Source organism: Larus michahellis, chromosome 3, assembly GCF_964199755.1.
Source record: "Larus michahellis chromosome 3, bLarMic1.1, whole genome shotgun sequence".
NCBI classification, from domain to species: domain Eukaryota; kingdom Metazoa; phylum Chordata; class Aves; order Charadriiformes; family Laridae; genus Larus; species Larus michahellis.
Window position 1 is genome coordinate 87,588,397 of NC_133898.1, and position 22,095 is coordinate 87,610,491.

At 38.9% G+C, this 22,095-nt stretch overlaps 1 protein-coding gene across 2 annotated transcripts in view; it reads left to right on the forward strand.

Moving 5' to 3' along the window:
* MMS22L (MMS22 like, DNA repair protein) overlaps nucleotides 1-22,095 on the forward strand; it is a 97,668-nt gene that overhangs the window by 12,492 nt on the left and 63,081 nt on the right. For both annotated transcript variants that reach the window (XM_074581075.1, XM_074581077.1), the window contains 4 exons: nucleotides 1,319-1,449; nucleotides 5,385-5,498; nucleotides 7,322-7,501; nucleotides 13,247-13,309. In XM_074581075.1, the coding sequence (XP_074437176.1) occupies nucleotides 1,319-1,449; nucleotides 5,385-5,498; nucleotides 7,322-7,501; nucleotides 13,247-13,309 (488 nt within the window). The remainder of the gene's footprint in view (nucleotides 1-1,318; nucleotides 1,450-5,384; nucleotides 5,499-7,321; nucleotides 7,502-13,246; nucleotides 13,310-22,095) is intronic.

Consider the following 22,095-nt stretch of genomic DNA (forward strand, 5'->3'; position numbering starts at 1 on the left):
ATTGTTAAAATACAGAAGAGAACTTTATTTGCTTTGTGAGAATTATGTCTGTTGTTCATGTCCATGCTAGCAAAATAAATCATAAAAATGTACTTTCTTCTATAATCATTGTGTCACTAGAACTAAACCTTCTCCACTGCCCAGTTGTATGAAATATCAATGTAAGTTCCATGTAGGAATTGCAACGGTTAGAGTAACATTGAGGTCTAGAAAGAATGCACTGTATGTTTAGCCCAAGTAACTGCTACTGAATCTGAACACTTGGGTTAGCTTTTGCCTGCTCTTAGCACTGTCACAACACAGCCTTGCTCATATTAATGCATCTTTGTTGTTTCTGCATGTCTCTGTTACTGGATAATGTGTGCGTTGGCTGTTCTGTAATTCTAAGTGTCTTTTATGATCTGTTGTGGGATAACCTGTTTTCCTTTTTGGGAGCCTTTTGAAGAAAGGATGGGAAAACTGTTGGGGGCAATTTATTGTCCAGAATTCTGTATTTATTTCTGGATAAAGTTCTGAGTAATAATGCAGTAGTCCATTTTCGTAAGAGAAAGCTTGTGCTTTTTAACAACAGTTACTAGTCAAGACAGTAGTATCTCTGCATGTATTATCTTGTCTTGTATTCTTATGCACCTTGTAGAATTTCTTAGGTTCTCATTTTGTTCTGTAAAGTATGCTGAGTGGAAACTTTACACTGCTGAGACCAATGGCAGGATGGTGGGTTCAGGGCTTCACTCTGCATTTCCAAGAATAAAATACAGGCTTGTTCTACGTATCTTCTGTTCCACTGATGTCAAGGGAGCTGTGCTATTGATAAGATCTTACAGCCTCTTAACTTTATCATTTTGTCTGTGTTAATGTCTACAAATGCTCAAGCTGGAATATGATCATGCCAGCTTTTTACATCAACACATCCAAAGGAAAGTGTTAGACCTCTCCAGAATTGTTTGTCATCAACTTGCATATCTGCAAAACATGTCATGATTTCAGAACATGCGCACTGGCATGTGACAAAGAGGAACTTGCAGATAAATAAATCTTTATTCTACTGCAAAAACTGTGCCAATAAAAGGCTGTAATGTGCCAAACTATTTTACAGTCAACCAGAATAATACCAGACTTCAGTGTAATAATGAAGTGTCTAGCTTGAATTTAGAATGGATGAACTTTCCCAAATGAGTTTGTAAATTAAAATTACATACGGCTCAACAAACCAATTCTAACATATATACAGTACAGATTAGAAAAAAAAAAAATCTTGTCTTGTATTCCTACAGCCAAACGCAGGACTAAATAGGTCTAATTTTCTTTTGTGTTTTAGGACAAGTTGTATATGCTAACCATTTCACAAATCCAACTGGAGAGAATTTAACCAGTATCAGTTTGTTTAAAACACACTGTGGAAGTCTCATATCTGATTTAATAAGCTTGTCCATCAACAAGTATACAAAGGTAACTTTTTTCTTTATACAGGACATGGGCAGTTAGATGCTTGTATTGGGAACTGTATGAATTAGATATTGCAGCAACGCATAGATGACTTCTTACTGCTAAGTTTTAAATGTTATGTATGGCTTTATATCTCCATGTTTTAAAGAGTGTTATTTGTTAGGAGCTCAAATTGTGTTATATTTATTCATGACCATCTGGCAGTTGAATGAGAGAGTAATATTGAAATGCGCTGTGTACAGAGCAGAAGTGAGTGCCACATTTTGTAAGTTCAGTGTTCCAGGTTTAATGCCAAACATGGCACAGTCTAAAAGGTTTAGAGCTATAGATGAAAAAAAAAAATCTCTTTTCAAACTCTCTCAACAGGAACAAAAAGAGAATAACTGTAATCCTGGCAGTAAGCTAACTGGACAGTTACAGAATGTCATATTACAGTTTATTGTTGCACTGCTCCTATTGCTGCAACCGCGTCTTTCTTTTACAGCACTTTTACGTTTGTCAAGGGAAACCTTGTCCTTCTCTTTTCTTTTCTTTTTCTTTCCTTCTGTAGCTGCAGTGTTTTTCTCACTTGTTTTGAGCACTCCAAAGCTAGAAAGTCATAATAGCTCCATATAGCAGCTAGTAAAAGAGCTGCGTAATCTTCTTTGACTGTGTCATTGTGAAACCTGCTTTAGATGGGTATGTGTGGACTAAGTGCAGGACTAAATTCTGAGAATAAGTAGCAGTGACCACTGTATAATTCATGTTTTCCTAGTACAAGGACATGAAAAATGGAGTCCCCCTTCTTTCATGTTATTCTTTGTGGCAGGAGGGGAGGCAATAGCTGTAGTAGTATTTGATAACTTCTTTTTAAACTATCTTTCTGTAGAGAACTCTGTTAACTTTAAATTATTAAATTATCAAATTATCAGATAATATTACAACCTCCTCCCCCATCAAAAGGCAAATAAATGAGAGTAATTTTTTAAAAGGAAGTTTCAAATAGTATCTGTTTACCATTGTGCTTGATGATAGGCTTTGAAATGTCAGATGTTAAAATGACAGATTTATCCTCCTTTCATAAAGCCATGTTACAAAGAGAGAAGATCGCTTTGCCACTGCTTTTCGTTAGCTCTCCCTAGGCTTGGGCTGCACATCTTGAACTAGTTCTATTTGAGATTAATTTCTGAAGTGTAGCTTGGACTTGAGCTGGATCTTCAGCTGGTGCCTCCTCTAGTGTGCATTCATTGCTATAATCCAGTAATGGAAATAGTGTTCCTCAAAACTGTTGAAAACACAACAGGTACCCATAATAGATTACACTGTCAGCTCATCACTAAAACATATCATTAAGCTTTTGTCTGAGAATATTCAGAAGTGCAGCTCTTAATACTTGTGGGTAACCTTGGAAGGAGGGACACGCTCCACACTCATCTTTTCTGATCTGTTTCGTGGGCAGCTCTGGTATCAAGATGCTTGACTTGGATCGTGTACTGAGCCCATTGTGCTCTAAGATACGTTTGGCAGAGAAATATATGTCCTTGGATATCTTCTTTCTATTTTCAGCAGCACATCTCTGGCACCAGAGATGTGTTGTCCCAACAGCACCACAGTTTGAGGTTATAGCCCTTCTTACCCAGACACTGAACTCCTCAGGATGGTGCAAGAGGAAATCCAGACTGACTCTGAAGAAAACAATGTCTCAGTTATCCTTAGTCTAACAAATATCTGTATGGTGTCTTGCTTTGATACTACTAGCCAAACTCTATCCTGGACGGATACTGCACATCTTCTACAAGATAGCAGGATCTCTTCTGCAGAAGAGCACAATAGTAGATGCAAGTAATAGATGAAGAAACCTAGTTGCTGCAACAACTGGTACTCCATGTAAAAGGCTTGAAACTCTCACTTGTAAGATAGTTTGTGTTTCTAATACTTCCATAAAATCCTCCAGTGTTATACTGTATCTGTAATAATAAGTAGACTACCTCTTTCTGAAGGATCTATTTTGCTCTTTGGTGATGAGTCATAACCAGAGTATTTGTGAGATGCGTCAGTTTTGGATATTTAGAGTTAAGTAATCAATTTTACAATGGACTTTAGTTGGCATACTGATGCTTATTCTCAATATAATATTGACATAAGATTAATTCAGGTTATTGAGAGATTGCCATTACAGATCTTTAAGTAGAAGCATGAGGTGGCATAGGCACACTGAAAAACTCTCAACAGCATATGCAGAATGTGAAGAATATAACTTTAAATATTTCAGTCTTGACCTCACAATGTTCTTAAATGAAATTGCCAGGGTGGACCCTGACAATCAATAGCGTAAGCAGGGCTCTTTATAAAGAGAGAAAAACAAATTATGTGTCACGCTTGTAAATTCATATTTATAATTAAGTGTTCAGTATTTAAACCTGATTTGGAGCTGTATGAGAACAGTAGTTGTAAACGTGTTATTCTAAAGGTGGATGATAAATAAGAAGCCTGTATCCTTGTAGAATATTATGTAGATTTGAAACTATTGGTGATATATATGTTCTTCTAATTGTGAGAGTGTGGTTTGAAGTCCTTCACTCTTCTGTGTCTTCCACACAGCTACTGCTGTCACTGGCATTGTGTATTTTGATTTAATTTTTATTTTATACCATTAGGTTTCCAAATACAGAAATGATTTTAAGTGCCAGTGTGTTTTGAGAATAGTTGTGTATGAATGGATCACGAAGAGCATGAGGATATAAAAATTCAGCATTCATCTCATCAGACCTACGTGTCTAGGAGTTAATTGGCTAAACTAGTTCATTTTATTCTTGGGGAAGGATAGAAACAGTTCTGCAGTGAGTTAAATGAATTAGTTGCTCTAGGTACCCAGTTGCCTCTATTTGCCTTATAGGAGTGTAGGTTGATCATTCAAACTTGGATTACTCTTTGTTTAGGGATAAACTTGAGTATGAGCTGCTTTGTCTTGCCTCTTTTCTTTATACATTTCTGCCACTGTGTCCTTGCTGAAGGTAATACGTGCTCAATTTATGCTATTTAAACAGAGTTTTTTCTCACTGTTTTTACCACCTCTGATTACAGTTCAGTGGATTCATAGGTCCTAAGACAGAGTAAGTAAAGTTTTGTCTATACTATGATTATTTCAAATACAGTGCTGGTAGGTCTTGAAAACATTAAAGTGTATAGAGAATTTTTATGTATTTAGCACTTCCTTTTGCTGTTTTGCTTATTTTGTTTCACAATTCCGGGAATGTAAAACTGAAAGATGAATCACAAGAAGACTACTTTGCATTTGAAATGCATCAGTCTGAGTGAATTTTGTTAAATATGGAATAGTAATCAAATAACGTACATGATTTGAAATATGCTGTTTTCTGCATATTAAAAGAATGCCTTGCAGTAAATTTACCGAAAAGCAGATTTTGTGAAATGTTGTGGGAACATTAACATCCTCATGCCAACAAAAACATATTCTACTAGCATTATGCCTAGTCATTAAGGATTTTTCAGTTAAAAATAACAACAATAATAGCTATTAAATCATTTGAAATCTCTTTCTTATCTTCCCAAGAACATCAAGAAAATCTAATCAATCATTTTCTCTTCCCTACTGTCAGACAATGAATCAGTATTTATTGCAATTCCTTTTCATTTAGGCCTCAGAATCCCATTTTCATTTGATTAAATAATGCTTGAAAGTGGCTCAGAAGAAGCTAAGAAATAGTACAACCTATAACTTATGTAGAATTAGGAAACAGTCTTTGTTGTACGAAAGATACATTTTGAATGTTAATGTAATAATGCACTTTCCAATATGTAATTGTAGCTATATTGTTTAACCACAAAAAAAAAATCCACAAAACCAAATAACCAAAATCAGAGGAAATATTGGTACATAAAATGCAATTTCAAAAGTAACACTTCCCTGAATAATTGTATTGCATATTCTCTTTCAGGTGAGACCTTCTGAGGCTCTTACTAGCCACCATTATTCCTGTGTCTGCGTTAAAGAATTATGGATTCTACTTATTCAGCTGCTGGGCCACAGAAATAAAGGGTCTCACACAGAGGTAATGGAAGAATACTGTTACATGTGCGTGCATGTTAAATATGCAATACAGTTGCCAAATGTTCCCAGATTGCCATGAGTGCACTAGATGATAGAACTAAATTTCATATTTGCTTTAGGAGGACTGCATGCTAACTGTGGTGCTTTAGGCTGCCGTCTTGAACATGCATCAATTCCTAACTCTAGGTTTGCAGTGTTCTGTTTGGTTATGACCTAGGGCACTGATGAGGAGTGCTCTTTGTGCTAAAGAAAGCAAAGCAAAGGAGTAAACTGTGAACGTTGTGTGGTAGAACAAAAGAAAAGAAAGCATCTTTGCCTGTTTTTTAGATTTCTTTATTATTATTTGCAATTTATGTGTTATGTCATGCAGTGATTCGCCTCTAGATATTAGAAACACAGGTAGTCAGACCAATGATCCGTCTAACCCATGTTTCTGTCTTTGATACCCATACCTTAACTACCTATATGAGAACAACCTGTTTTTTGTTTTTGAATCTTGTAGTTGCTGACTTCTTTTGATGCCCCATTATACTTTGATTGGAAGAGCCAATCGCTACCTGTTCTTCTTCCTTGTATCCATATAACTTTATATGCCTCTTCAGATTTTTTTTTTTTTTTCCCTGATATCTCCTACCTTCTGCCTTTTCTAGGCTGAAGAATCTTACTGTATTCAGTCATTTATACAGGTGCCGTTCTCTACCTGTGGTCATCTTGGTCACCCTTCTCTGAACCTTTTACATACTACCACATCCTATTCCTGTCCTTTGAATTGCGAGTACCAGGATTGCATGCTGTATTCAAAGTATTGATTAGTTGGCCATGTGATTTTATACACTGCATAATGATGTTTTCTGTTTTATTCTTTTCCTTTGCTAGTGTTTTCTACTGTTTTGATTTTTCTTTCTTGACTGCTGGTTAGAATTGAGCTGATGTTTCTCTGAATGAATATTAAGAAGTGTCAAAATACTTTGAAAGTTTTCTGAAATAATCCTTATAAAAACCAAAGCTGCTATCTGCACAATGAGTACGGTTCTCTTAGTATAGCATGAAGTACTTTGTAGTAGACTGTTTGTGCTGATAGTTATTTACTCATTAATGACAACAGATGTAAAGGTGGACAAAACAAGTGAAACTTTGTTAGTGTTAAGTGTTTGTGCTAGCACTTTGAAGCATAAGTTAGGATCAGGACCCAGCTAAGGTGGGTGAAATACAGGTGTAAGGAAGTCTCAAAGAGTTTCTGTAGAATTAGGACAGATAGGCACAGGCTGTAAGAAGTAGTAATACTGTGGTATAGACAGGGATCTGAGACAAAGAGAATCAGTTTGTCAGTGCTGGAACAGACTTGGAACAAAACAGGGAACCTCAGTCTGCTGTCTTTCAGACTGATTCTTTACCATCTACTACTGTCTTCCTCTTGGTTAGGTTAGCCTGGCACTAAAAGTTTTCAAAAAATCTGTTATAAAAAAGTCTTCATTAAAGAACTCTGATCTCTCTCATGTGAGTGTTGGTGCATCATCCCATCTGCACATCGTGATTCCATCAGCTTGTAATTTTGCCTGTGAAGTATCCTACCATGTTCTTCCTTGTGACCAAAGCTTGTCCTTTCACATTGCTTTCTACTAGCGCTTGAGAAACGACATTCTAAAGTAGCTCCAGGTTTTCTCTGGTAATACTGAACACTGGTTTTTATTTTTTTTAAATGACTGTCATTTTGCTTGTTCTGCGTAAAAGCAAATTAATCAATAGGACAGTATTGTAGAGAAAATTGTTAACTTAGGCTCTGTTATTCAACACAGTTCAAATTTACTTTTGCATTTTCTACAGTGTTTCTGGAGCTTGGTGAACAAAACTCTAAAGAATATCTTTGAACGGCCAAGTAGTTCTGAAAGGATGTCTGGTTTTGAAACAATTCAGTGTAAAGACCCATTGAGTTTTAGCTGGTGGATTATCATTAATCTGGCATCACTCTACCAGTTTGACCGTAATGGAAATCTAGATGAAAAGGTGGGTGTGCTTTCTTTCTAAATACCTAAAAGTTGTTATAATTTATTTAGGTGTCTAACTTTGCTTGGTTATTTTTGTTGACAGAAAACAATTCATGTTGTAATACAGGAATTTTCACACTCCTTAAAAAAAGGTCCTTTGAGGTTGGTGGCATTAAGTTGTGCTTTGTACAAGTGAGTAAACATTCCAGGAGCCTCTGATGTATTCATGTTATATACTAGATATTCAGTAGATTAATGTATTAAGGAAACTTGAAATATCCCAACTAGTTAGTAGAGCATATACTTAATGACGTAGCATACATTTTAAGATTGTCTGCCTGCAGCGTAAGTCCTTCATTGGGTTTGGTTTTTTTTAGGAACTGAACACCTTAGATTGTACCCTATGACGTATAAACCTCAAACATCCACTATGTAATTGTTAATGCCACTTCTTTTAAAAAAAGTGGTAGCTCTGCTTTGGATAAATTCCATTTGGTCTGACTGCATTCCCGTTGCATCACAGCAAGAGCCTGATGAGGTGTTTATCCAGCGTAATTTTCTGTGTTGGTGTGGTACCAATAGACACTACCTGATAACTATTGAATTCAAGCTTCAGTTTAGGAAGTTCTGGTACTAAGTTGCAAGACATCTGCTTTTAGAAGATGGCCTTAGCTTTTCCTACTGGCTACAGCAGGCTATTGAATCAATTAATCAGGTTCTTGTCTCTGAATCTCATTGTGGGGGAGTGGACACTTCCATGCGTTCCATAAGTAGCCTGGATGAGACCTGCACATGCCATTCCTGCGTCTGTAAGGTGTATGTATGGTCAGACTTGATAGTGATGCATCAAATTCCTTCATGGACCTCACTGCAGTTTTCTGCAGTTCTGGAGTCATGTAAACTGTTATTTTATCTTTCACCTCATTGCAGTTGTTTGTGTTTGGGGGTGGTTGGGTTTTTTTAAAATTTTTTTACATTTCAGCTGGATTGCGTATATTCCTTAGATTGCCAAGCATCAGGTATATATGGCTTCTTCCAAATTGGGCTTATTTGCCCTTTCTTGCGAAGTGCCTTTTATTATTTGTAATTTAATAGTGTGTATTAATACTGGAAAGGTCGTACCTTTTTTCTGTTAAAATTTTTACCAAGATTTCCCATCCTGACTTAGGACAAAAGGTTAAAACCTTGAAACCTGTTTATGAACTGCAGATCTGTAAAGAGGGAGAGTCTGATCACATCAGTTGATCAGTCTGTTTTGGTAACTGAAAAACCCTCCCCCCCTTCATCTTTAGATCTTTAAAAGCATTAGTATATAAACAGAGAAGGAATAAAAAATGTTGAACTTCTCTGAATGCTTTTAATCCTAAGTAAAATTAGACTTTCTAATAAAAGTAAGAATGACTTTCATTGATTTTTATCTTGCAAAAGCCCTGATTTGTCAAGGAAAAAAAAAAACAGGGAAGATTTGATAACTCAGTGCTTGAGTACTTAGTTGAAAAACTCATGACCATTTCTGGTGACCAGAGGACTTGATGAACGTGGGATGCTTATGCTGCTTGTCGGCCGACAGATCCTTTCGGATCCCATGGCAGGCTGCTCATTACCATGTGGTTTACTCTTTTCTAATAATAACACAACAAAATGAAGCAACTTATTACACATTGTAAAATTGCAGACCACATCTGTTACGCTGAAGGTTGTCTCAAGCTTCTGTTGCTCTTGTCCCATTCCTACGGTAGTGGGGGAGGACCATAGTCCATATTGTATTTCAGAGGGACATTGGGAAGATAAAATTACTGCACTCCCTGCTTATTAGAGGAACTTAGATGGAGAGAAAAGGTTATTCCCAGGTCGAATACTGAAACTAGTGTGAAGCAGACATTTATCGTGGGTTTCTTATATTTTATGCCCTAATCAAAATGCAGTGATACTGTTTACTTTGATCATTGGATTTTTTTTTTCTCTCTCTCATACTGATACGTACTATGTATTTAGCCTTGTGAGAGATTATTTTTTGCCCCAGGCACTATATTATTTAAATATGCCAAACAGACGTAGAATGGAAAAAAGGATTCCTGTTGTTCTTATATTGAAGGAGGAATCTGAGACGCAGTGACAGGAAGTGGTTTGCCCAAGATTAAATAATATTTTTTCCTTAGACCCCACCTGGGAGAAGAGAATTACCAAGTCTTAATTTGTAAATCGTGAGACCATCCTGTGCATGCTCTTTGTGATATTTCCGGTAGTCTTTATGTTCAAACTGTTAGCCGTGCTTTGCATTCTCTGAGTGTGGCTGTGAGTTTGTTGTTGTTTGACCAAGGATCCCTGTTCTCTTAAGTGCTATGGGTGCTTACAAAAAATCTGTCAGTAACAACAGTGCCTTTCCACACCCCACAAAAACGTAATCTGTCCAGACAGTTGATGGCAACCATTTCTTTAGGTCCCGTCCCCCCCCCCGAAATTACAGACTCATTCTTTGAACGTTATAAGATAAAATAGTTCATGATACAAATTTTTGAAGTCAGTGGAGCTACATCGGGGCTCAATGTAGTCCTGTTTTGTTGGTTAAACATCTGATGCGATAGCTTCATGACACATGCTTTCTTTTAATTAACTGTGATCAGAGGTGGGAGGGTGATGTGTCATAATGATGGTTATTCATGTGCTCTGTAGCAAAAATTGCCTCTAAGCCTATGTCATCTGTGGAAGATTTTCAATTTTTTAATGTGGTCTGCATGGCCTTGAGGTTATTATGAAGGCTTTTAAAATTCTAAATAGGTTTCAGACTTGCTTCTTTTTATTTTTTCCCCTTTAGCTCATATAACATAATTTCAAATATGCAATGAATCAGAGATATTGAATATATATTTCATACACATGAAACCATATATTTAAACTAGAAAATTTTGGCCAGGTTTCCTAGAGACTCTGTTGTGAGGGATGTACAGTACATGTGTCTTTCCATAACCCCACATTCAAGTCCCGCTTCACTCTTCCAAAAAGCAGAATTTGTACATTTAAGATGGGACCTGATGAGAAAATTTGCTACTTCTGAACATTGCAGGGGTCAACTTCAATATGTGGGCTAGGGAAGTATAGACAGAATTACTTGGGGCTAAGAATTCTTTCCTTTGATAGAATAATCTGAAATGACTACATGACAAGATATGCAAGCATGGATTTTCAGCTGAGAAGCCCAGTATGGCTCTTCCAGGTAGTCAGCTGTTAGTCCTTGGCAAAAGTTTCTTCCTGAGAACCCAGAGGATCTCAGATCAACTTTTTGGTTTTAGCAGCACTTTTATGCATTGTAAGGTCTCCAGGTTCTGTTGATTTTTGGACTTTTTTGGGTGGAGGGGAGAATGTTGTAAGCCAGCAGGTTTGGAGTAAGAGTTGTAGTTTCTACATATTATCTGACAAGGATGTATTGTAAACAGTTGCCGTGCCATATTGCAAGTGTAGCAGGGAATACTGTTAGGATGTAAATTCAGTGGGATTTGAATGAAACAAGTCTGTTAAAAGATAAGAGACAACTGAGACTTAAAAAAAAGAGTGCAGCAGGTGGTTGGTGTCATTCTTTCCTGAGTTTGGGCTGAACCTGGGTGCACTCTTGTAATTGATTCCAGTTGGTGTCAGGAGCTTGCCCTGGATTACTCCAGGATCTTGTAAGGTGATCTGCATACTGCAGCTGAGCTGCAAGTTTGGCAATGAACACCTTTTGTATAAATCATGTGTCCTTGGACTATGGGAGTGCTAAAAGCATGTTCTGAGCAGGCTGGTCCAGACATTTGGAGGTCTCATAGTCATGTAGCATGACTCTTAATATCTCCTCACCTCTGCCAAATCTGGCTTTTGAGCGATTGATTAGCTCTACTTGGAGGCTGCAGTACGACTGTGCCAGTGGGTAAGTATTCACGTAACATCAAGCTCTAAAATACAGCAGTCAAAATAAAAATCTGACCTAAATACTAGCCAGAACTGTCTGGGAATGCTGATTGTGCTCTTCCTGGGTTTTACTCATTGAAGTGCTGCCTTTACTCCTTGGCTACTTGTTGATGCAGTGGTCTCTCCTTCTGACAGAATGCTAGCTCTGTTTTCTGATACAAAGGCATCAATAACAGCTTAAGAAGTCCTGTTAACCACCCTAGGTGTGATATGCCCTCTGTTGTTCTGGCATAATTATCTGTGTCCCTATTCTATGACCTAGGTCAGGCCCTCCTCCCTTTTTCATTCTTCCTTTCTTTCTCTCCTAAAGCTCCAGGCAGGTTCACTGATCTGCGTCCCACAAACAAAAGGAGCAGAACAGCTGGGCAGTGGCATGCCACAGCTGTGAGGGCAGGAAGAGCAGCTGGCAGGATGAGGAGGAAGCAGTGGGAACTCCTTAATTGATACTGCTCGAGTTCCTAATCGTGAAATCGCAGGTTTAGTGTAACATTCTGCAGATCTGTCCTTTCATTCATACTTGTTCCATAAACAGTCTACAGACTGCAACTTGATACCATCAGCAGTCTTTCAGAATGCTCTTTTTCTTGTCGTGCAAAAATGTAAACCCACCAAGTTGTCAAATTGTATTTCTAAGTATTAGTGCATCTTTTTTAAGAGTTCATCCTTAAAATTCTCTCTTGGTACTCTCTGGAGTTCTGTGTGGAATTGCCACCAACTCACAGCATTAAGTAGTGTTGTCACTAGCAGAGGGGGATGGGGCATGATGGTGTTGCTGCTGGAAAGCAGTTATATTTCAATTACCAAAGCATAAGATGCTCTTTATTGTAAGCTCTGTACAGACATTTAAAGGACAGATATCTGCAGAATAATTTACAAGGCTTAGCAGTTGTGACAATGGAGGGAATGAGTAAGGCAGGACAATGATGAAAGTACTGTGTTCACACATCTAGTTATCTACACAAGCTGTAGAGAGAACTGAGTGTAAGAGATGATGTTTGGACCTCCTAGAATTTTAAAGATGTTGGCTTGGTTGTTTTCGCCCCCACCCCCCCACACACCCCCCTGGGAAATAAATAGCCTTGTTTGCCAAACCTTCTACCCTTTTCTTTCATGCTTCGCCTAAATATACCTTTTTCTATTCTTTGTTAATATACTTTGCTATGCAACTCTCTTACTTCACAAGTGTGGTCTAGTTTATTCAAATGGACAGTCATCTGTCTTCCCAAGCTGAAGAATATGAATTATGGGCCATATTTGACCTACCCTGTATTTTTTTTCTATCTATATAGATTATTACTATCTGGCCAACTCCTTACTGATTGGCCAAAACAATCCTTAATGTTTGGCCTGGAAAAAATTAGTTAGAAGTGTTGTTTTTCTTTTTTTTCATTGAAAAGGAAAAAAGAAAAGATGAGATTGTACTTTTCCTCCTTCTTACCCCATTTATCTTCCTTATAGAAAGTTAAAGAAAGAAATTGTAAGACATACTTACACGCTTGCTTGTGCTAATAAAAAAAAATGGCTGAATGTTTTGCTTCTTTATTAAAAGTGAAGGTTGGGATTGCAAATGAGTCACTTAAACCAGTTTAAATTGTGTACTCTTTATTTTTGTCTCTTTATTTGTTTTTGAGGCCTAATTTTTAGGACAGGTATCAATTACCTTCATAAAACAAAAAAATCTGCTTTTGGGGATGACTACAATATGCTGTCATGAAATGAAATATTTCTGGAAATCGCTTGCCTGCTTATTTTCATGTTATTACATAATGATTCCTGTGAGGAATACAAATGCTATTTCATGCTGTTAATTGTTATTTTTCAGAAACAGAAGGAAAGCAATTGGGAATTTGTGGAAGAACTTCTTAAAAAATCCACTGATGCTCAAGTAAGTGTCTAAAGGAAGAAATAAGGAACAAGGAAAGTGTCAGGGATTCTTTCAGGAAAAGACAGTGCATGAAACAAAGTCCAACTAACAGCTGTATTTTTGCAATTCTAGTAGTTTTATCACAGTTAAATGAACATCCTTGACATAGCTGAACTACAGCAGTATACAGTTCCCTCCTTGTTAGCAGTTACATTTGCTTTAAAGTGGTTGTGCCTGATGCTAAATTGTTAAATAAAGGAAAAAGATAATTATCCTGGAAGGGTAAGTATATGGCTACTCAGACAAGATGTATTCAGAATAAGAACTGGATGCTTAGAAAATGTAAACCAGATCCTGAATGTAAGAACATCAAGTTGAGGAGACATGATGAGGGAGATAGTCAGTTGCATTGAAAATTCAGCTATATCCTCATCACAGCAGGAAGGTGACTTGCCTTGCTGAGCAATTTGTCTTACAGGCTTGAATCAAACCCTTACTGATAAGGTTCTAGTTTCTGAGCAGTCATTTCATACCTTATCATTTTTCTTTCTGCAGAACTGTTAATGCAGTGCTTCATGGCCCAGAGGTCAGAATTGACCTCCTTTTAAAATGCTTTTAAACATGCTGCTGTTCATCATGTTTTTAAATATGTTGCGTTGCAACTCTGTAAATTTGTTCTGAAGTTGCACGGTACAAATTGCAAATGCTATATCAGCAACTCCTGTAAAAATAATTTCTGTAATTTGTGTATGCTTAAGACAGGAATAAACATGTTTATTTTTTATTTGGTCTCAGATAAAATAATAAAACATCCTGCGAAGTTCTGTTGATGAAAGCAGAAGAGGACTCAGTTCTATTTTTTATTATTGGTGCCTTGCTTATGCAGTAGCAACAGCTGTGGCTGAAGCTGGCACACAGAACAATACTTGTTACAACTACAGTTTTTACAAAACGATCTTTTGTAGTTGTTAGGATAGTTGAAACAATAGATAGGGTATTAAAAAGTTGAAAAATCACGCTATGCATAAACTGTAGCATTTGTTCATGTAGTTTTTCAGCTTAAAAGGTTAATTCTTTTTGAATAATTTTACAGTATGTAACGGAATACACACACTGCGCATATACATTAGAACTACAGTGACAACATCACTTATTGGATACTTACCATCCTGTGAGAGAAACTAGAGAGTTTTAGATAAGAGGCATAAAAGCTGTGAGTAGCTTATTAACCACCTTCCTGTGTTGCACCTTGTGTATGTCAGCAACCTGAAAAACAGTAAGAGGACACTTGTAGTCATGTTTTTTCTTCAAAATATTCCTCTTTTCTTGTGAATGATTAATATTTTGAATAAAGATTACTCTGAAGTTTAATATATGTAAAATATACAGCTTTTTGATGCTTCTGTTAAACAACTATTGTAGACAATTTAGAAAGGTAAATAGGCGGCCAAGTTTAGAAGATTTGAATGAGGAGTCAATCATGACACAGTAATATGTGACAAATATCTGTTTTACTTTCCAAAGGCAACCACTGTTGGAATTAAAACAAACCCTCATTTACCAAGTATGTTTGCAACTATTATCAACAGTCTAAGGAGCCATCTAGTTTATTTCTTTCTTTTTTTTTTAATTTGTTCATTATTTTTTCTTGTGTTATGGAGTTAGCTGCTTGTAGGAAATGTTCCTTGTAGGGGATTAGTCCCTAAATGTGCATACATGAGTGCATATACATACTTTTATTAAAAAATGAATCCTGCTTCCTATTCCTGCACACCAGCTGCCTTGACAGTGTCTAGGAGGGAGATTTTCTTTTACCAGTAGACAAGTCCCTCTCCTCTGTTGATCTGTCAGCTTCATCTGGCCACTCTTACCTTACAAAAACTTACGCTTTTGTATCTGAAGTATCTGCTGAGTAATTTTTTTTGAGACCAGAAAATGTAGGAACGAGAGTAATGAAATGGAACATGGAGAAGCAGGAAAGAGCAAAAGCGTGAACATTGCTCTTCGAATGAACAATAGGACAGTATTGATGATACTGCCCGCTAACATTTGGCTTGAGTTTGTTAGTAAATCCTACCTGAGCCACCCTTTTCAGCATATGCCCTCTGTTATCTATAGGAGAGATGCACAGTAATAGCTGTGTAAAATAAGTTAGAAGGAATGATACTGCTGAATCACTCATTTGCAAGAGAGGGCAGGAATTGGTGGTTAGAAACTTCATTTTTAAGTATATGGGAGCTTAAAAACTAATAATGTTTAGTACATAGTATGTCCATCAACCTCATAATCCACTTGTGCTTGCTGCTCCCTAACGTCAAAAGCTTGTAGGCTATAGGCGTTCAGAAGGAGAATGGGAATATACAAAGGATGGGGGGGAAATGGGGATTAAATCAAGTATGTATAGCTTTGTGCATTCAAAAGCATCTGAAAAAGGTGTAGATCATACATCTGTAATGTAAATTCATACTCTCTCTCCTACCGGTAACTGTTAATTTCTCTTCATGTGAGCTTCAGTTTCTATTTTGTGGAAGGATGATTTGATAGGCATTGCTGCAGACATGGATTTTGAGGGTAAGGAAGCATCATGAAAGTAGAGAAAAGAATGGTCACCTTTGATGATGAGTCAGCAGAAGCTGGAGCTTTAACATTCTTTGGACAGCTATGTATTGGAATGCAAAAATGACTAACCAGTGTTAAACATGCAGCACTTTGGTAGTTTCAGTAAAACTGTTGAGTTTCGTGGTCTCCAGAACAGAGAGGGCAACCCTTGTGGGCGGCAGAGAACCTGAGCCACCTTCATCCAGCATATGCTTGATTTTTGGGGTGATAAAGACTTTTTGAGGAAGGTGTCCCATGTCCAGGTGAAGGTGGCAGAGGGGTGCTACAGTGCCATGTCTCCAGAACTCCTTCTTTATAAGCTTATAGTCAGCTTGTTTCTGAGCAAGGAAAAGACGTGAAGGTGCTGCTTGGGTTAGGGGACCAATGGAGATGGGAAGCAAATATTTGTGAGCTGTAAATAAAGATAGGAGCAATAATGGATACCTGGGCAAGCGTAGGGTGTTGCTTCCTTGGATATATCACTTCAGTCATTTGACAGGTTGGTGAGTTTCTCAGCCAGATACTGCCCTCTTCTTTTATAATTCGTGATGGATAGAGTTGAAGACAATTGCTCGTGTGAAAGATCTCCCATCTGTATCACAAAGGATATTTATGGGGAAACTAGTTACCGAGGTATTCCCTATTTCTGTTGTAATTTGGATTTCTGTTACTGGGCTAATGACAAAAGTAGAGCTGGCTTACAATTCTATTTGTACTACAAAATGAACATTGTTGTACTAGGAATATTAACATAGCTGTATTTGTATTCTAGGCAACATCAAACTGACTAAATTTATGGATTGTCAGTATAAGATGAATTTGTGTTTACAAAGTTTTATTGTAAGTGAGAATCAAAAGCTTTTTTGTTTATGAGAACTAATAGCGGTCTGTCTTATTAGCCTTCTCTCGTTTTAGAAAATAAATTCTTCATGTTGTTTCATTTCTTTCTCAATTTTGTTATACCTTCAGTATGTTTTTTCTTTAATTCTAGTCTAAAAGAGATACAGAAGTATTTGGTGGAGTTCTAGGAAACCAATTTTGTTACTACAGTAGGAGGTCATAAGAGAAAAATGTTGTGTTTAGATAGTACTATCATTTTGATAGTATCTGGTGTTCCTCCCTTCTGCGATAAATTAAAAGCTGACTACCTCAAGAGTTCTGATAGTATTTCCAGCAGTGCAAGAGACCATTTTAAGCAAAAGAGCAATGAGAGAATCCATTAATCCCAGGGATATTTGAAGTCTGGAGAACTCTTTCATATTAAATTTGAGATAAAGCCTTCAGTACTATCTTGGTTTTGGAAACTGTTTGAAAACTGTTGTTGGATGGGTAAATAATGGTTGAAATTGAAGCTGCTCACAATACCATATTTATTGTTGAATTAATTTAACTGAAGCAGTCACTGTTTGTTCAGTTAGATCCTAAACATAATCCTATGCACAAATTACAGCTTTAAGAGTAAGCATTCTCTTCTAAAGGGTGTATGTTTTGGTTTGGGTTGTTTTTGGTTTTTTTTTACATCTTTCGTAACTGTGTAGATCTCTCTAGAGAAATAAATATATTCATCTGCAGTTTTGAGTTTTATATCAAGATTCTTGTTTTTATTCATAAAAATAAAATTGCAGCTGTTGAAAATGGCTGCAGTTCTGACCCTTTTTTTGTATAAGATTATTACTTTGGGAAAATTTAGTAGTTACAGTTATGTCATTTAAAAACAGTACTTGAGGATGACCTTTCATTTGTAGGCATTTTTATTGTAATTGAGCTATTATTTTATACATCTTTTAATGAGTCTCTCTTGAAGAGTTTCTTTTCTATTTCAGTGTTTTTCATATGTTATACATAATGTCTTGAATATATAATTTTCTATGACAACTGAAAATACCTTTTTCAATTTTCACGTTATTTTAGAACTATACCACTTTAGAAGCCACATGCCCTACATTAATTGTTCATGAGAAGGCAGACATGATTAGAAGTTATTGTAGATGATCGGTGTAATTGTTTATAGTCTTCTGCTGAAGTGTAGCAAATAATGTTTTCCACATGAATGTATAGCCAGGTAGAGATAAGTTAATGAGTTGTAACTCCCCTGTGTAGCATTGAAAACAGGAAAAAAAGCAGCTCTAAGACATAGGAAGCCATAAGAAGTAGCATTGTGGGTGAGAGCACAAGTCCTGCTCTTCTAGTAACAGCTGCTTAATGAAAGACTATTTTAAAACAACAACAAGCAAACAAACAACCCCCACAAACAAACAAAAACTCCAACACAACCTAATTCTGTCTTCTTCCATCACCTGCCATCAGTGGTTTTTATATTGGTTTTTTTTTTTTCATTTAAGCATTTTCTGATCTGGATGAGCTTGGAACGTAATTCAGGACTTAGCACTGTAGTTCGAACTGAAGGGGATCACAGAATCATAGGGTTGGAAGGGACCTCTGGAGATCATCTAGTCCAACTCCCCTGCCAGAAAAGGGTCACCTTAGAGCAGGTTGCACAGGAACGCGTCCAGGTGGGTTTTGAATGTCTCCAGAGATGGAGACGCCACCACCTCTCTGGGCAGCCTGTTCCAGTGCTCTGCCACCCTCAAAGTAATGAAGTTCCTCCTCATGTTTAGGTGGAACTTCCTATGCTCAAGTTTGTGCCCATTACCTCTTGTCCTGTCGCTGGGCACCACTGAAAAGAGGCTGGCCCCATCCTCCTGACACCCACCCTTTCAGTATTTATAAGTGTTGATAAGGTCCCCCCTCAGTCATCTTTTTTCCAGACTGAAGAGACCCAAATCCTTCAGCCTTTCTTCATAAGAGAGGTGTTCCAGTCCCCTAAGCATCTTGGTAGCCCTTTGCTGCACCCTCTCCAGCAGTTCCCTGTCCTTCTTGACCCAGGGAGCCCAGAACTGGACACAGCACTCCAGGTGTGGCCTCACCAAGGCAGAGTAGAGGGGGAGGATGACCTCCCTCCACCTGCTGGCCACACTCTTCTTGATGCATCCCAGGATGCCATTGGCCTTCTTGGCCACAAGGGCACGTTGCTGGCTCATGGTCATCCTGTTGTCCACCAGGACTCCCAGGTCTCTTTCCACTGAGCTGCTCTCCAGCAGGTCAGCCCCCAACCTGTACTGGTGCATGGGGTTGTTCCTCCCCAGGTGCAGGACCCTACACTTGCCCTTGTTGAATTTCATAAGGTTCCTCTTTGCCCAACTCTCCAGCCTGTCTAGGTCTCTCTGTATGGCGGCACAGCCTTCCGGTGTGTCAGCCACCCCCCCCAGCTTTGTGTCATCAGCAGACTTGCTGAGGGTGCACTCTATCCCCTCATCCAGGTCATTGATGAATATATTGAAGAGGACTGGACCCAGTACTGACCCCTGGAGAACACCACTCATCACTGACCTCCAACTAGACTCTATGCCCCTAATCACGACCGTCTGAGCTCTATCTTTCAACCAGTTTTCTATCCACCCTACTGCCCATTCACCTAACCCACTCTTCCTAAGCTTCCCTATGAGGATGCTGTGGGAGACCGTGTTGAACGCCTTGCTTGAGTCAAGGTAGACCACATCTACTACTCTGCCCTCATCTATCCATCCAGTCATGCCATCATAGAAGGCTATCAGATTAGTCAGACATGATTTCCCCTTGGTGAATCCACATTGAGTACTTCTGATAGCTTTCTTTTCCTCCACATGCCTTGAGATGACGCCCAGAACGAGCTGTTCCATCATCTTTCCAGGGATGAAGGTGAGGCTGACGGGCCTGTAGTTCCCTGGGTCCTTCTTCTTGTCCTTTTCGAAGACTGGAGTGACGCTGGCTTTCCTCCAGTCCTCAGGCACCTCACCTGTTCTCCAGGACCTTTCAAAGATGATGGAGAGCAGCCTGGCAATGACTTCCACCAGCTCCCTCAGCACTCTCGGGTGCATCCCATCAGGGCCCACGGACTTGTGAATATCTGATTGACCTAATTGATCTCTCACTTGATCCTCCTCAACCAAGGGGAAGTCTTCCTCTTTCCCTGTTACTTTCTCCAAAGTCTGTGACTCCTGAGGGCTGAGCCGAGCAGTAAAGGCTGAAGCAAAGAAGGCATTCAGTAACTCTGCCTTCTCCGCGTCCTCCATCACCATGGCACCTGTCTCATTCATCAGCAGGCCCACAACTTCTCTAGTTTTCCTTTTGCCTCCAATATACTTGAAGAAGCCCTTCCTGTTGAGTTTGACATCCCTTGCCAGGTTTAATTCCAGGGAGGCCTTGGCTTTCCTCGTTTCATCCCTGCACATTCTGGCAGTATTCTTGTAATCTTCCCAAGTGGTCAGTCCATTCTTCCACTTGCTGTAAACTTCCTTCTTCCACTTGAGCTTCTTCAGAAGCTCCCTGCTCAAACATGCAGGTCTCCTGCATCCCCTGGCCAATTTCTTGCTCTTAGGTATGCACCGATCCTGAGCTTGGAGAAAGCGGTCTTTGAATACCAAACAGCTATCTTGAGCCCCCTGCCTTTCAGAGCCTTAGCCCACGGGATCTCTCCAAGCAGTTTCTTGAAGAGGTCAAAGTTAGCCCTCCTGAAGTCCAAGGTTGTGATTTTACTTCATGTTGATTTGTGAGTGCTGCCCACAATCTTGAACTCTCACTTTTCATGATCGCTACAGACAAGGGTGCCCCCAACCTTAATGTCCTCCTCTAGTCCCTTTGTGTTTGTCAGTACTAAGTCCAGGAGTGCTCCTCTCCTTGTTGGCTCCTGCACCACCTGTGTCAAAAAGTTGTCATCAGTACACTGGAGGAACCTCCTGGACTGGGCATGCCTGGCTGTGTGGTCTTCCCAGCAGATATCAGGGTGATTGAAGTCCCCCATGAGAACCAAGGCCTGCGATTGCGAGGCTACCTTCAGCTGTCTGTAGAAAGCCTCATCAGCTTCCCCATCCTGATCAGGTGGCCTGGAATAAACACCCACAACTGTGTCCTTCATATTCGCCTGCCCCTTAATCCTTACCCGTAAGCTTTCAACCCTCTCTTCATCCGCCTCCAGTGAGAGCTTGATGCATTCCAGTGGCTCTCTCACATAAAGAGCAACTCCACCACCACCCTTTGCTGGCCCATCTTTCCTGAAAAGGACATAGCCATCCATGACAGCATTCCAGTCACGTGAGCTGTCCCACCACATCTCGGTAGTTGCAATGAGATTGTGGCCCTGCAACCGCATACAGATCTCCAGCTCTTCCTGCTTATTCCCCATGCTGCGTGCCTTGGTGTATGAGCATTTCAGAGAGAGAGTCTTGTGTGTAGTATTCACCCTGAGATGTGGTAGGCCTTCTGGCTCTCTGAAATACTGGCACGCTCCCCAACAAGTGCTGAGCAACTACGCGCAGGCGCCTCACCAGCAAGCCCAGTACCATCCCCACCCCACTTTGAATCTAGTTTAAAGCCTTTTCAATGAGCCCTGATAACTCTTGTCCTAGAACCCTTTTCCCCCTGCAAGATAAACTATTCCTGCCTGTTACCAGCAGGCCTGGTGTTCTGTAAATCAGGCCATGGTCAAAGAAACCAAAGTCCTGCCGGACTTCCCAATATTTATGTGCAGCACGGTTTCCTTCATTCCCCTTCCAATGATTTTGAGTCATAAAATTCATCCTGTATACTTTTTTTTTTCCTTACCCTTTCATTCTTCTTTAGCTTATTTTATGCAGTTAAAAATTCCAGGCCTGTATAGCGTTTAGATGTATTTGAAAGCTAGAAGTAGGTCAGGGGTTTCTCTTGTCACAGAACAAGTTTACTGCGATCTCGGAGATGTGTTAAACTTGCACGTGTAAAAATCTTTCCTTAAGACAACTACACACAAGCAGGTCCACTAAACCACTTTTGTAGTCGAGACAATAGACACTAGATGGTCTTTAAGGTCCCTTCCAACCGGAACCACAATAAAGCCTTTCCAGGGCTTATCATCCTATACTTGTCATCATCCTAAAGTAGATGTCTAAAATAAACTGGATTAAACATGTGATTTCAGTCTGAGCATGGAGCTCGTAATGTCCTAGCTCAAATGCAAGTACTGCTGATGTCAAAAGCTGGATGAGATGAATCCCACTCTCAGTATCGCACAGTTACAACCCGAATGCTTCACTGTGTTCAAATTGTTTGGAATTTCCTACTTTCTTTCTTATGAGCCTTCTTCCTTCTGTGTACAAAATTTGGAACTGATGAATGCAAAAAATGTTGTGTGGTCT